Source organism: Megascapheus bottae, chromosome 27 (genome assembly GCF_031878675.1).
Source record: "Megascapheus bottae isolate mThoBot1 chromosome 27, mThoBot2.hap1, whole genome shotgun sequence".
NCBI lineage: Eukaryota > Metazoa > Chordata > Mammalia > Rodentia > Geomyidae > Megascapheus > Megascapheus bottae.
Window position 1 is genome coordinate 4,928,053 of NC_143535.1, and position 16,585 is coordinate 4,944,637.

The 16,585-nt window shown below is 47.5% G+C and overlaps 1 protein-coding gene across 1 annotated transcript; it reads right to left on the bottom strand.

Annotated features, from left to right (window-relative positions):
* Positions 1-583: 583 nt before the first annotated feature.
* On the bottom strand, positions 584-12,031 carry Vps11 (VPS11 core subunit of CORVET and HOPS complexes). The gene is made up of 16 exons (XM_090319358.1): positions 11,841-12,031; positions 9,959-10,106; positions 9,735-9,870; positions 9,267-9,430; positions 8,179-8,426; positions 7,614-7,815; positions 7,096-7,247; positions 6,056-6,242; positions 5,516-5,662; positions 5,244-5,432; positions 4,984-5,145; positions 4,023-4,162; positions 3,729-3,931; positions 3,457-3,628; positions 1,193-1,415; positions 584-1,073 (listed from the first exon to the last, which is right to left on the bottom strand). The coding sequence occupies exons 1-16, from the start codon at positions 12,029-12,031 to the stop codon at positions 909-911; spliced, it is 2,829 nt and encodes a 942-aa protein (XP_090175484.1). The 3' UTR covers positions 584-908.
* Between the last annotated feature and the right edge of the window lie 4,554 nt (positions 12,032-16,585).

Consider the following 16,585-nt stretch of genomic DNA (forward strand, 5'->3'; position numbering starts at 1 on the left):
CAACATCCCTATTCCCCGATAACAAAATATTTACCCTGCTTTATTATCTGGAACTAACTACAGCAAGAAAAATACTGTTCTACTCATTATGCAGGCAAGCTAGGCCTAAGATTACTTCTGAATGTTTCTCCTGAACCTAAACCATGAAGACCAGCAAGACTAAAGAGAAAGAGCTATTTTGGGAGCCTTAGACAGGCTGCTCTTGAACTCAAGTCACTATGTGTCAGGATCCTGGGGCTTGAAATCATGGCCCAAGTGCTGTCAGTGAATTCCTTTGCTCAAGGCCAGTGCTCTACCACTGGAACCGAAGCTCCACTTTCTTTTTATGGTAGTTAATTGGAGATAAGAATCGCAGCTTTTCTGCCTGAGCTGGCTTTGAACCCCAATCCTCAGATCTCAGCCTTCATGAGCCACTGGCAACCAGCTTACTTTTGCAGAAGTTTTTCAAAAGCTGAATCATATTAGATGCCATAGGCATCACTACTGAGATGACCTCCAAGAAGTCCACAGGAAGGAAACTAGGGGCTCAGAACAGTTAAGAATCATCAGAAAGTCTTCAGAAAAACATCTTTCAGGCTCCCATCATTATATTCTTTTATTTATACATCTGGAGAGTAAGGACCCAAGCACAGCCTGGTACCCTTGAATAGAGAATAAAGCAGCTATTATCCACACAGAGGTTATGGAGGTACCCTCCCCCACTGGTCTGGAATAATCTATACTGCCAGTCAACAGGAAGAACAGCAGGCCAGCAAAATAAAGGGGCAGGAAAAGCAAGTCCCCTTGACATGGCATCCTATCTGACTGGAGAGGCGTGCACACATCTGCCTGCTGTATGTACAGCAACAGCTTGTCTCAGGACCCCATGTCCAGCTGAGCCACCAGGTCACATGCTATCCCAGAGCCACCTACGTGCCCCTCCTGGAGTGCATGAGCAGGTCCCGCTGCAGCCCAGCCTCCAGGTTGGGGGTCAGCCTGGCAGTGGGAGGGTCTGTTAGCAGAGTCAACTTGTTGAAAACCCCTCGGCCAAAGTAGTCAGCAATCACAGAGAAACTGTCGTTGGAGCACTTCAGCTGCAGAGAAAGGAGGGAAAAGGAAAAGTCATTTCCTAAGAGGAGGAGCAAAGGAAACAAGCTCATGACCTGTGATGCGGAGCGTCCCCTCCCCTCCCCATCTGCCCACTCATCTCCACCTGGTGCTGGAATTGATCATGGAGGTCTCGCTTTTGTTCCTGAGCCCGGATCATATCCATGACCTTCCGGTTTTCAGGGAGGCAGGTGGGGCAGTCAGCATCACTTTCTGAGTAACTCTCAAAACAGTGCTGGTGGAAGGAGTGCCCACACAGGAAATGGACGGAGGGCAACTCCAAGGCACTGTTACAGATGCTGCACTTGGTCTTCTGGAAAATCTTCGGGCTATAGGCAAGAGACACCAACAGTGAGTGGCAAGGAATGAGGTGGGACCAAGAGTGGAGAGAGGAGGTGGGCACTCACACCTATAATCCTAGCTACTCAGGAGGCTGCGATCTGATGATTTTGGTTTAAAGCCAACCAGGATAGGAAAGTCCTAGACACTTTTATCTCCAATTAATCACGAAAAAACGGCAAGTGGCACTGTGGCTCAAGTGATAGAGCTCTGCTAGCCTCGAGCAAAAAGGAACCTTGCGACTGGCCAGAAAAAGAAAACAAGAAAGAAAACTGGAAATGGTTCTGTGGCTCAAAGTGGTAGAGTACTAGCTATGAGCAAAAGAGCTCAGGGACAGAACCCAGGTCCAATTCAAACCCATGACTGACAAAAAAAAAGTTTTTTTCCCAGTTCTGGGGCTTGAACTCAGGGCCTGATCACTGTCCTTGGGCTTTCCTCAAGGACAATGCTCTACCACTTGAGCCCCAGCACCACTTCTGGCTATTTTCAGTGTATGTAGTACCGAAGAATCGAAACCAGAGCATAGTGCATGCTAGGCAAGCACTCTACCACCAGGCCAAACTCCCAGCCGCCCCCCCCCCAAAAAAAAATTTTTTTTTTTAAAGTGGAGAGAGAGGCCAGGAGCGTAGCCTAGTGGTAGAGTGCTTGCCTAGCATGGACAAAGCCCAGGGTTCAATTCCTGGGAACCACATATACAGATAAAGCCGGAAGTGGCGCTGTGGCTCGAGTGGCAGAGCGCTGCCCTATAAGTGTACAAGGGCAGTGCCCAGGCCCTGAGGTCAAGCTCCACCTATCCAGTGGCAGCTGGAGGAGACAAGGAAGGGTCTCTGGGAGGAGCAGCAGCCCTCCCTTTACTTCTGATTACTTAAAGGAATGCAAATCAGCATCACAGCCCTGTAGTTGGAGTGAGTCTTAGCAAGTACAAGGAACCACAGGGGTATCTTCCCTTTCAGTTTTCATAATTGCCCCAAATCCTCTTCAGGTAGGTACGTACTCAGATGTGATGCTTTCAGGAGGGCCTTTCCTTTGAACCTTACCTAAAATTTTAATATGCATTTACACAACAGAAACAGACTGGAAGTACAGCTCAGTGATATAGTACTTGCCTACCATGCTCAAGGCCCTAGATTCCACTCCCAGCACTGCAAAACTATCTAAAAAATGAACTCCTTACCCCTTCTTAGCTTCTTAAAATACCTTACATTAGTTATGTAGAGGGGAGTTTCATGGCTACACTTCCCATCTGTCTCACTCCCCTTTCAGTTGTCCTGAACTTATCAGTACCCAACACAGCATTATAGTTTGTCTTTGAGATGTGTCTGTCCCTGCCTCTATGATGTGACCCCCTTGAAGGCAAGGCCACTTACCTTTGTCACTCTCACAGGATCTGGGACCTAACTGGAGTTAAATGCGATTTGCAGAATGAAGAAACTGTTGTTGCCGCATGGACATTTCATAATGTTAATGGCAGATAAGACAAACTTAATTTCTACCACAAGGAATACTAAATTATGCACTTTTTGCTATAAATAAATATCAAATAAAGTGCCGGTAATGGGATTTTTGTTTTGCCAGTTCTAAGGTTTGAACTCAGGGCCTGGGCACTGTCCCCAAGCTTCTTTTGCTCAAGGCTAGTTAGAGCCACAGCATCACTTCCAGCTTTTTCTGTGTATTTGGTTCTGGGGAATTGAACCCAGGGCTTCATGCATGCTAGGCAAGCACACTACCCTAAACCACATTCCCAGTCCTGCTTTCTGCATTTTCTAAAACCAAGTTTTGACTTCAGAATGGCTGTAAACAACAACTTAGATGTCTGCTTAGAAAAGGTAACTGCTAGAAGATAATAACCTCCAAAGCCCAATAAATGATGCTTTATGTTCTTACCATTCTTCAGAAGGGCTGAGCTGGGGATGTAGCTCAGTGGGAGTATGTGACCAGCCTGTGTGAAGCCCTGGGTTCAATCCCAGCACAGGAAAAAAAACCAGCGTTCACACTTTCTACAACCCTGTCCCCATATGCACATGCCGCTACCTCGCCTTGAGCTCTTGGATCTCCTGGCGGAGGCGGGTCGTCTCCTCTCGGTACCTCCGTACCCGCAGCTCATCCTGGGCAATTTGCTGACTCTGTTTCTGTAGTTTTTGGACAAGGTAGTCTCTGATCACGGACAAGGTGGCTGTAGAGTTGTGAGCCAGCGTCTGCACCACTGAGATTGGGGTCCAAGAGGAAACAAGACAGTGAGCCCAGCAGCTCTCGCCCTGGTCCCTGACTACCGCACCCTGTCACTCACTCCATCTCCCCAGTACCTAGCAGGGGTGGCATCAGGTTCTTGTTCTCAATGTGCTTGAGCACAGCTGCCACGTATTCCTTGCAGTCCTCCTCCTTGCGGGCGAAGTAGCTGAGGGCCTGCTCCCACAGCGAGGGGTCCTGCTCCCCATGGCGCTCGCACACAGCAATCACCTGCCGGTACTGCTCGTGCTGCATGTGGTAGTGCATAATCTGCTGGAACCTGGAGCCGGGACACCTCAGTGACATCCCTGGAAACCACCCTCCCCACCCCCCGAGTCTTCCCTTTGCCCTGGACGTGCCCACACTCTTACAGCTTCCCCTGTTCATAGAGGTAAAGGACCCCATCCTGGAAGTCGTGCATCTGGCACAGGACCAGCGCCTTGTCGAAGACATCACAGAAGCGGCCGCTCTTCAGCAGGGAGATGGCCTCGGCATGAAGCTTCTCTTTGGCCTGGGGGTGGAAGAGGGTGGGGCTGGTAGACATAAGGTGGAATCCTCAGGTCCTATGGATTGTCGCTTTCAGTGCAGGGTCCCCTTTGGTGAAGCACACTGACGCTAGTGAAGTGTTGCTGCTTAAGGAAAGCAACAAAAGGCTGCCTCGAAGCTAGTAAAAGAACGAGGAGAGAGAAAACTATTCTTTCTTTTCTCAGTGGTGCCAGGGTCTGAACTTGGCTTTGTGCTTGCCCAGGAAGCATTCATCCACTTGAACAACTTTTTACTTCAGTAATTTTTTGAATATCACTTTTTGCTTAGACTGGCAGGGACCACAATTCTCTACATTTCCTATATAGCTGGGTAACAGGTGTGTGCTACCACTTTAACTTTTTACTGGTCTTGTGATCTTTTTGTTTTGTTGGCCGTGGTGCTTGACTGCTGGACTTGGCTGCTGTTCTTAAGCTCTTCAGCTTAAGGCTACCACTCTATTCCTTGAACCACAGCACTACTTCCAGTTTTCTGGTGATTAATTGGAGATAAGAGTCTCATGGACTTTAGTGCCCAGGCTGGCTTTGAACCATGATCCTCAGATCTCAGTCTCTTAAGCTAGGATTACACACGTGAGCCACTGGTGCATTGGCTGACTTGAAACCTCTTGATCTCCATCTCTTGAGTAGCTAGGATTACAAGTGTGTCACTGAACCCAGATTCTTTTCATTTTCGCAATGCTGGAAACAGAATCTGGGGCCTCCCACAGGCTAGACAGTATTCTACTACTGAGCTACATCCCCAGTCCCAAGAGTTGTATTCTCTCCAGCACCTCCCACCAGAACTCACCTGCGGTTCCTTCTCGTGGGCCCAGTTCTGTAGCCGCAGCTCAAGGAGTGTGTCGTAGATGCCCTGGGGAGAATCTGGCTGCACTTCACTCATGTGCTCCAGGAAGGCTTTCAGCTCTCGAGGGTTGTTTGCAAAGATGGGGATGAACTCCTCGGAGCTGGCCTAGGATAGAGTAGAAGGGAGGCTGATGACTGCATCTGGTACCCATAGACCCCCTAAGGTAATCCTTGCTGCCCACAGTGATTCTCCCAAGGCCTCACTTGACAGCTTGAAGCCTCCCTATCGCCTCGGCCTTCCAGGCTGGGCCGATAGTCAGTGCAAAGTCCTTTTAGTAACTGTGTTGTCTGCTCGGGTATGTGGTGCATGAGAGTCTTCCCATAACGCTTCATGTTGCTCTCAGCCTGCTCAAATGGCAGCTTGCCAATATACCGAAGGGCTTCCTGGTAATTCTGCAGAGAGGTAAAGGACAGACTAACACTGGTTCCTCGAAGCACTTTCATTACTGTAGAGACATGCCAGAAATCTCACCCACCTTAATATCTTCCAGCTGGATCTTCAGGTACCACTCGTGGTGTGCATGGTTCTCAGCCAAGTAGAGGGCATGGGAGTAGTAGCCTGCTTGCCGGAGGACCTTGATGGCTGTCTCCACATCAAAATGGACTTCACTCTCACTCTTTGTCTGCCAGAGAGACAGGATGCACAATCATTTACACAAAAGTAGATGGAGAAGGGACATAGGCATCTCATGGTAAGACACATTTGTAAAGCAACAATAATGTCTGTGCTTTGTAAACAAGCTAACCTGCCTCTCAGAGGTTCTGATGAAAAGAAGACCTTCCTCTGCCCGTACTATTACATGGGACATTTCTGGGAATTCCATTGCCACTTCCCTGGGCTTGAATGGGTGCTCATCATAAAGTGAGACAAAATGAGAGTGAACTAGCATGAATAGCTACTTGTCTTCCCATTTACAAAAGCAAGGGTGCGGGTTCACAAATAAAGTCAGCCCTCTGGCTGTGCCCTGGTGAAAGTGGTGCCCTCTAGGAACTGTCCCTTGTAACCACTCCCACACCTTGATGAATTCCTCCAACTTGGAGCTGTCCTTGAGCTTGGTATAGCAGTTCAGGAGCAGGGTGGTGTGGTCAGCATTGGCCAGAGACTGTCGGTGAAGTGTCTGCAGGTAGGCAGTCAGGTTGTGGATGCGCTGGGCATCCAGAAACTTGCGGATCACATAGGATGGCTCCAACTTGCCAATGGTCCTAGGGAGACACACCGCAGTGTCACCTGGATCAGTGTATTCTCACACTCAGTTACTACAGCTACTTACTGATTTTTCTTAAAAGGCAAATTTAGCTTCAGCTCATCATAGGTGGGTCCTTTCAACTGTGTTTGCAACAAGTCCTAGGTTACATCGGTAGCAACCTGTACAACACGCTTCGTGCCAGGCTCCAGAGCACCTTCTTCAACCAGGCTGATAATAGGAATTCAAGAGGGCCTGGGGAAGAAACTAGTTAGGTTTCCAAAACCTCTTGTAAGGGCAGAAATTCTACGAATTAGTACCAAGGGAAGCAAGAGACAAGCATTTTTAGTTCACTAGCTAGGTCAGGCCAGGCATGGGGGCTCAAACATGTGATCCCAGCTGCTCAGGAGAAAAATGTCAGGAGGCTTACAGGTAGAGGCTGTGCTCAAAGGAAACGGTTCACATGACTCTACCTCAACCAGTAAAACACAAGACCCTACTGGAAAAATTACTAAAACAGAAAGGGCTAAAGCTCAGGCGCCTATGCACTCAAGTACAAGGCTCTGAGTTCAAACCCCAGTAAACAAAGAGAAAGAGAAAGAGAGGCAGGGGGGACTAGATCAAAAAGAATGCTAACAAAGGCCAAGCTAGAGTTTTAAAGGAGAAGCACCATCAGCTCAGTTTTATACTAGTCCTATAACTTTTCACCCTAAACATTTCCTTTCCAAGAAGATGTCCTGTTTCTTTACTTGAAGCATCACACTTTCTACAGAAAAGCCAACAGTTCCTGTGCCATTCAGGCCCCTCCCCAGCCTGGGTTTCAGAGCTCTGGCTGAGCATCTGTTTAGAGCTGTCTCACGCACACAACTGACCGAATGTACTGCTGAACAGCCCCATCGTGGTTGCCTTTGCTGTAGAGATGATCTCCATACTGCATGAAGATCTGGGCCAGTCCATCACTGTCCAGATGCTGGCTCTTGGCCAAGTTAATCGCCATCTCAAATAGGTTCTTCTTAAACAACATCTAGAAGGTGAAAGCAATAAGGAAGTTGGTAGAACCAGTCATTAGAAAATACCTTCCCAAAATGTTCCCTTGAGACAAGCCTGATAGCCCTGACATTCCAAGCTGCCTAGATCCCAGACAAAGAGCTTCAGATAACCCCCAAACCAATCTCATAAGGGTCTCTGCAAACAAACCCTGACACTGGGCTTGGACTCCCAGCCATTTGTACCCTCCTAAGCTCCCATGCCTAGCCATTTACTTAAGGAAATCAAGGGAAGTGATAACCCAAAGGAAAGAAAAACCCCAGGGCTAGGGGTTAGGAAATCTATTCCTGCTGCTAGCAACTTATAGGAGCCAGTGCCAGTTGTGGGGACCTGGTAGTCTTGCCTCCAGCTTGGTCTGTGTGTCCTTCTCCTGCAGTGCGTGGACCCGCCCATCCCGTGTCAGCACGTACAGGGAGCCCCACTCAGCAAGCACATCCACTACATCCTCAAAGACAGCGTTGTAGGCTATGAACTTGTTGCACAGGTCATAGATGTTGAGAATCTGCTTGTCAGAACTTTGTGAGTCCCTGCTGGTAAAGTCTGATCTGCACAGGAAAGAAAAAGCAGCATGCCTAAGGTTATAGCTCAATCCAACCTAGGTCTTTGTGCATGCTAGGCAAGCACTGTACCACTAGGCCAAACACCTGGCCTCTGCCCTACTTATTTTGAACAAAAGTAAAAAACCCAATTATCACATCCACAGCAATCTTTGAAGCATTCTAGTATACAAGGGCTAAGCAGCAAGTATATATAGCAAAAACACATTTTTTTCAATAAAAACATATAACAGAGGTAAAATTGCAATCTACCTAAAATTTAAGTAGGGTGCAGGCACAGGTTTTAAAATCAGGTTAGTTCTGGGGAACAAGTCTAGCCCTCTCTCTTCTCCTTTTCTCTAGAGTCCTTACTTGGGAGAAACCTTCCGGTCACGGGAGACAATGACAAGGTAGCCTCTAAACCAGTGGGCAATGAGCTTATGGCCCTCAAAGGCGAAGCAGGGCCCTCGTTCGTCAGGTTGGTAAAGGTAGACGCACTCATCCCCGGCCACAATGAACTGCAGGTCCTGGGAAGGGTCACTCAGAGCTGAGCAGCGCAGACCACACCCATGTGTATCCAGCTCCATCCGGGGGCAGTCCTTTCCAGAAACTATGTAGGACTGCCAAAGGAAGAAGAAGTTAGCAAGCTCTCCTCAAGAAGCAGCACCGAAGCCTTCACAAAAGCACTGCCATTTCCACGACGACTTTTTTTCCTTGTTCAACATGCTAAGACCCCTCCCTTGACCGTTTGCCCTCTCCATTAACCACCCCCCATCTGCCAAATAGGAGCCATATTCTTTCTCTTTATGTTACCTCTACCTAGTACAAGAATTCTACAAGTAAGAGAAACCCAGTCATCTTTTAACATTTCATCAACACTATTCCTGGACTAGGGATATAACTTACTGGTACAGGGCATGCATATCACCTGTGATGCCCAAGGTCTGAACTCTAGCATTCCTGAGAATGTGGGCTGTTATAAGTCATCAAGAATTAGAGGTAGGGCCAGGAGTTTGTCCTAGTGGTTAAAGTGCTTGCCTAGAATGCATGAAGACCCGGGTTCAATTCCTTGGTACCACATATAGAAAAAAGCCGGAAGTGGTGCTGAGGCTCAAGTGGTAAAGCTCTAGCCTTGAGAAAGTCCAAGGACAGTGCTCAGGCCCTGAGCTCAAGCCCAGGACTGGCAAAAAAAAAAAAAAAAAAGAACTAGAGGTAAAACAACTTTCTAATGTCACTTAGGTTAGGGAAAAATGCATATTTTTTACTACTACCCCAGAGTGTTTTCCTGAAGTATAGTTCCTCTTTGTCTCCCAAGTGAAGATATAAAATATAAAGCTGGGCAAATAATTCAAGGCTATCTGATAAAATTTTTTAGGATTTCCTTCTTTCCTATTAGTTCCTTACTCTAGCCCCCTGAGCCAAGTAGAAACCCTGCTCCAAGAACAGTGTTGTAGTCCCACCTGGACATTTTCAGTTGTTACAACAAACAAGTGAGTGGTCTTTCCTGCTTGGCGAAAGGCCAGTCCAGTAACAGGATAGTTGCCTTTGTGCAAAATCTGGGTCTTACTATGCCGATCACGGGTGATGTCTCCTTTGTTCAACGTAACACTGCCATCTGTGAAACCTGTGGAAAGCAGGCAACAGCATCTCAGTGAGGCTGAAAAGACTGGGAAGTAGATAACAGAAAAGGACCATTCAAGATACTCATTAGAAATGGAAAGCTTTCTTCTCATACCCAGCTTCTTTAGTAGCAAAACCAAATACTGATACTGACTCAATTTCAAAGAACAAAATTGAATGCTTCCCCACTCCAAACTTCAACATCTCAAATATCTCTGTTCAGTGTACAGTGATTCTAATTAGAAAATGAAGATGGGCTGCAGAAACAGAGAAAATCTGGGTGTCGTTTTTGCCTTTGTCGCCCTTACCGATGGCCATGAAGTTGAGATTTTCATGGACAGTCAAACAAGATACAACTGTTGGTTCTGTTCCTGGGATGGCAGGGAAGATTCGAGTACAGAGTGGATTGCCACCATCTCTCTTCTCCAGGTTCCAGATCTTCACCTATGGACAAAACTCAAATGTCGAGATGCTAGTCTTCTCCAACAGGAAAACATTCCCAGGCTTCTGGATCTTTCCTTCCGGAACTCACCAGGGGATTAATGCCCTCTTCATCCTCACCAACAGATGCTAGAATATTGTGCTGCTTCAGTTGATACAGATGTGTCACTCGTAGTTTGTAGGCCTGGAAACCCGTAAGCTGTAGGGAACGTGGCAAGAACCAGATCTGCCCTTCCATGTGTGCAAGGTAGTTAAGGAACCTTTCTTCCAAGGAGAGATACAGTAGCGCCCCTCCAACCCCATCTGTAGCTTCACTTTGCATGCTCTCTTTCAGTTATCTTTAGTTAAGTTATATTACCATAGCCCAAGGAATTAAGGTATTTGGAGAGTAACAGAGACCATGTTCACTTAACTTTAATTACAGCATCATTTTCCGAATTGTTTTTATTATTGTTGCTCATCTTACAAGATTAACAATGGGGGGGGGAGTGGTGGGGCACTGGTCCTGGGGCTTGAATTCAGGGCCTGGGCACTGTCCCTGAGCTTTTTGGCACAAGATTAGTGTCCAACCACTTTAGCCCCAGCTCCACTTCTGGCTTTTCTGGTGGTTTATTGGAGGTAAAAATGTTACAGATTTTCCTGCCTGAGCTGGCTTCCAACCTGATCTTTGATCAGAGCCTCCTAAGTAGCTAAGGTTTCAGGCGTGAGCCCCTAGCACCCAGAAATATTAACAATCTCAGGATCCTCTAATCTCAGCCTCCTGAGTAGTTAGGATTACTGGTGTGGGCCACTGGTGCTTAGCTTTAAACCTTGCTTAATTTACAAGTTAAACTCTACCCTAAATATATTTATATATATATATACATACAGTATGAGTCTTCATTTACAATGATTCAAAATTGATATGTGTTTAGAAGTTGTAATGGAAACTTGGAGCCTTTCTGGACTAGTGGTGTAAGGAAGGCAATACTTTCTTGTGATTCTGAGCAGCTGCAGCAAGGTGCATCTCCCAGTCAGCAATGAAATCAAAAGAACACACTAATTAATATACCTAGACCACTATGTTACTAAGCTTTGAGAGTAGCTAGGCTAGGTCTCTTAAATGCATTTTCAATTTAGAATACTCTCCTTAAAATCCCTGTATTTTAGCTGGGCACCAGTGCCTCAATCCTAGGTATCCAGGAGGCTGATATCTGAGGATCATGGTTTGAAGCATGATCGTGGTTTCCCAGACAGGAAAGTCTGTGAGGCTCTTATCTCCAATTAGTCACTGACAAATCCTAGAACGGTGCTGTAGCTTAAGTGGTAGAGGGCTGTCCATGAACAAATGGGGCTGCTTAGGGACAGAACCCAGGCCCACAGTTCAAGGCCCAGGACTGGGGGTGGGGGGGGAACACCTGTATTTTTAAGTAGCGTACGGTAGTCCTGGAGAGGTTCACTACCACAATTCTTCCCATTTGCTTCTGGCTGGCGCTGTACCGTGACAGTCCCTTCAGTACCCTTGGAACAGCTTTACCCCTCTCCATTATATTCATGCTCCCGCTCTTTCTCCTCTGGAATGCTGTCTTCATCTTAGAATATTTACAACTTAGGGTGAGTTCCTCATAAGGAGACTAACATCTCTATAGGAAAAAAGCGGCGCGAACTGGGGTGGTGGTTCTATGCATTCTCCAGACACGCCCGGGGCTCTATGAATCCCCAGCCCAATCCCGTCTGTGTGCGCAGCTCTTTCCGATCACAGCGCTCCGCCGGGAGAGCAGGTTCAACAACTGGACGCGCTGCACTCCCTCACCCCGTCACCGGGCAGCGGAGACCACCCCGACGCCTGCCCTCCCCGGGGAGCGGCCCTTCCGGGGCAGGTCGGCGGCCACGGGCCGGACCGACGGGGAGCGTGACCGACAAAGCCCCGCCCCGGCCGCTGGCCCCGGGGAGCCGGGGAGGAGGAGGAGGAGGGAGATCCAGGCAGAAGGATATCACCCAACACCAGGCTCCCGCGTCCAGAGTCGCAGACAGTGATGCCGGGCGGGAGGCAGAGGAACTTGGACGCGGGCGGCCCGGGGGCGGGCGCGGCTCCGGGCGCGGCGGCCCCATCGCTGCCCAGCGGCTCCTTCACCAGCTCCTTGTCGAAGAACACGAAGCGCCGCCACTGCAGGTAGGCCGCCATCTTGGCCGAGGGCACCGCCTCCGGAAGAGGCGTCACGTGAGCGGAGCGCGCGGGTCATGTGACCCCTCCGCGGCTTCCGGGAGCCTGGGCTCTGCGGTCCGGACGCCTCTCGCGCTCCCCGGTGGCGGGTGGGCGGGCGGGGCCTGGAGGGGCGGGGCCTGGAGGGGCGGGGCCTGGAGGGGCGGGGCGGGGCGCCGGTGAGACCCGCGCGACGCCGGCCCCCGGGAGAGGAGGGTCACGCCGGGTCCCAGGAGGCCTAGTCCTGGACCACTGTGATCTGAAGCCGCCCCTGGAAGGACATTGTGCGAAACTTGAATCCCCAGACCATCAGCCAAGGGTGGGGCTGGCATCGTGGCTCCCACGGTGGAGTTCTTGGGCCACGCTGAGAGGTGGAGGTGTGAGGACCGAGGTTCAAAGCCAGCCTCGACAGGAGACTCCGTGGGACTTCACCTCCCAGACCAGCCCAAAGCCCTAGCGTGGAGCTGCGGCGCTCAGACAGCAACCGGGACAGCAACCAAACACGCGTCAGATAGCATTATGTTTACGGTGCAAATGAAGCTATGCATATAAAACTGGATTAAAAAAATAAAAACTGGCCAGAGTTTGGCCTAGTGGTTAAAGTGTTTGCCTAGCATGCACGAAGACCCGGGTTCGATTCCTCGGTACCACATACATAGAAAAAAGCCGGAAGTGGTGCTGAGGCTTGAGAATGCCTAAGGACAGTGCTCAGGCCCTGAGCTCAAGCCCAGGACTGGCAAAAATAAAAAATAAAAAAAATAAAAACTGGATTTTCAGTTACTGTAAAGGAGAAACAAAAGTCTGTACTTCCAGACACATTATGAACCACACAGCTATTAGAGTGTGTGTGTGTATTTTTCCAGTACTGGGATTTGAACTTTTGGGGCCTGTTGAGGCTCCAATTAACTAGCAAAAATACCAGACTGGAGGTGTGTCTCAAGTGGTAGAACACCAGCTATAACCGAGCAGGCCAACTGATAGCTTGAGGCCCTGAGTTCAAGCCCCTTAACAGATCAAAAAATTAAAACAATACATTGGAAGGAAAGAGATGACTAGCATGGTGGGGGGAGGGAGCATCTTTATTATTCACCTCAGTGCACCCCCTGCTGTCCCATGTTGGAAGTCTTCCTCTGCTGTCTGAATTGGGCCTAGTGGGTCTTCTTAGTGATGAACAACATCAAGGAAGAAACTGTCTGGCAGAGTAACTTTTAGTACCTTTTTGGACATATAACCCCTAGAATTTTCTTCTGTATATGTGGGGGGGGGGGCGAGGGTGTCCTGGGGTTTGAGCACTATCCCTGAGCTTTTTCATACAAGGTTAGCACTCTGCCACTTTAAGCCAGAGTGCTACTTCCAGTTTTCTGATGATTAATTGGAGATGAGTCTCATAGACTTTCTTGCCCAAGATAGCTTTGAACTGTGATCCCAGTAGCTAGGATTACAGGGGTGAGTCACCAGTGGCTGGCCTTTTCCTTCTTTTGATTGATAGGTTTTGAGCACTCCCTATTTCTGGAATTGTACTAAATGCCCAAAAGACAATGAACACATGATCCTTGACACTGCCCTAAGGAACAAAGAACTGACAGCAAGCAGTGCGTGATTTCATATAGCTAATTATACCTAACAAAGGGCTTTCACTTCTTTTTTTTGTTATTGGTGGTGGTGGTGAGGTTTGAACTCTGGGCCTGGGCATTGTCCCTGAGCTCTTCAGCTCCAGGCTACGGCCCTACCCCTTGGCCTGGGCATTGTCCTTGGGCTCTTCAGCTCAGTGCTACCTCTTCAGCTCAATGCTACCGCCCTACCCCTGGAGTCACAGCGCCACTTCCTGGTTTTTAGTGGTTAATTGGAGATAAGCGTCTCACAGACTTTTTTTGCCCAGACTGGCATTGGACCACAATCCTCAGATCTCAGCCTCCTTGGTAGCTAGGATTACAGGCGTGAGGGCTTTCAGTTCTCATGGACTATCCTTCTGAAGGAGAGGTATTATTATCCCCGATGACAAATAATTTCAAGGAGGTTACACAGAAACTCGATCAGTGAGATACAGAGAAGCCACAATTTGAGAGGTCAAATAGGGAGTCTTTATTAGGAAACTGTAACTGCAGGCTGACTAGCGTCCCCAAGAACCTGTAGTCTTGAATGCAATAATTACAAAGCTTATAAAGGCAAAACTCGCATCAAGGCAGATGTCACATGGTATGGGAATGAGCAAACCCTGTTCTCCTGGAGCAGACTATCTAGGGGAACAATCATGGACAATCAAGGCAAGTATTCTCTGTAGCAAAGCTTTCCTGGAGCTAAACAACCTGAAATTCAAAGAATAAACCTATAATTCAAAGAATATTACCTCTATATTTCTTGACAACCCACCACACAGCTGTAGAACAAAGGAAGTACTATATCACCTTACCTCTAGAGTTCTTGGAACTGGGTGAAAATACCCCATCATCTATTAAGATGCCAAAATGGGGATGAGGACAAGATGGAATTATTTGGATCCTCTCAAAACAACATCAAAGTTCTCTGGAAGTTAAATGAACTCTTCAGTCCCTCAATCTCTAATTAGACAGTTTTCTGGGATGTAAAGCTAGGTTACACTTGTCAGAACATACCCTAGAATTTGTCTTCTTTTTTTTGTGTGTGCCAGTACTGGGCTTGAGCTCAGTGCCTGAGCACTGTCCTTGGACTTTCTCAAGGCTAGAGCTCTACCACTTGAGCCTCAGCACCACTTCCAGCTTTTTCCTATGTATGTGGTACCGAGGAATTGAACCTGGGTCTTCATGCATGCTAGGCAAGCATTTTAACTACTAGGCCAAACTCCCGGCCCCAGAATTTGTCTTCTTATACTTGCTATACTTGTTTCAATCTAGGAACTTCAGTATAGTAAGGAAGATAAACAAATGACTAAGCATATAAATTCATTAAACTTCTGCTTATAAGCACCTGAGTTCTTAAGGGCCTAAAAAAGCAATACAAAATTTGAATTTGAAGTGAAAGGGGTCACAACTCCAAGTCAAAAGCCTAAACTGGCATTTGTGATATATGCCTATAATCCCAGTCCTTCTGAAGCAGAAGATCACAAGGTCAAAGCTAACTTGGGTTCCTAGTTAGCAAGACCTTTCCATTTTTCTTTAATAAATACATTTTTAATACTAAAATATTATATAAACAAAAAATGTGAGTCATCTTCTGTTTTCTCCCCACCTAGGGTTGCAACAAAATCAAATCTTCCAGGTCTTTTGTGTGATTCAGGCACAATAATCTTTCTTTTTTTTTTTTTTTGCTAGTTCTGGGGCTTGAACCCAGGGCCTGTGTACTGTCCTTGGACACTTTTTGCTCAAGACTAGCACTCTGCCACTTCCAGCTTTTTCTATGTATGTGGGAGTTGAACCCAGGACTTTGTGCATGCTACGTGAGGACCTACCAGTAGACCACACCACCTCCAGACAATTTTTAAACTAAGGTATAACATGCATTCAAAAAGTTACATGCTACAGCTCACTGAAATTCCACAAACTGAGCACATCTATCATAGCCAGCAATGAAAATATTGGCAGTCTTCAAGAAGCCTGTGAATTGCCCTTTTTGAGACATTTCCTCCCTTTAAGGGTTAGAAAAACTCTTTTATCACTAACTTAATTGTGCCCCCTCTCCCGCTTTGGAGATGAGTCTACTCATGATTAGCATGTGGGGGGCATTTTTATTATTGACCTCAGTGCTCCCCCTGCTGCCTCATACCTAACTGGCTTCAAACTGCAATCCTCAGACCTAGCCTCTTGCATACCTAGAATTACAAGTGTGAGCCACTGCCACCTGGCACTTTTGCCTTTTAAATTTTATATAAGTGAAAAACTAAGAATATACTGTTTTTTGGGTGTGTGTTTAGTCCAGGCTGACCTTGATGGGATGGATGTGAGGCCCTCTTGCCTTAGCCTATCAAATCCACCACTCTGTTGACTCCTGTTGATTTTAATCTATTGTCTGTTTGACCAACTGCAATACAACTTTTTTTCTTTTTGCAGTCCTGGGGTTTGAACTCAGGGCCTGTGCACTGTCCTTGGGCATTCTCAAAGATAGAGGTCTACCACTTGAGCCACAGCACCACTACTTGCTTTTTCTATATATGTGGTAATTGAACCCGGGTCTTTGTGCATGGTAGGCAAGTACTCTATCACCAGGCCAAACTCCCGGCACTGCAATACAACTTTCTTCCCCAGTGTTCCTGCAGTGTCCAAGAAGGAAAGTCTCACAAGTTGTTCAGGATAAGATCAATGACTTCCCAGCCAAGTGCAATATGAATCAGGTGTTTTACATAAAATATTTCCCATTGTTCTCTAACTCCTACTTGGAAACACTATTCTCCTCTGTGGACAGAGAACAAAACAGGTGACTCCCCAGAGCACTTAACACCTGCTGCCCCTCCCAGAGGGACAGATATTTAGGCTAAGAATGGTAACTGCAGCAAAAGTGGAAGCCCCTCCTTCCCGGGATTGAGAGAGACTTAGTCTCCCATTCTGCAGCCATCCAATAGGGGTG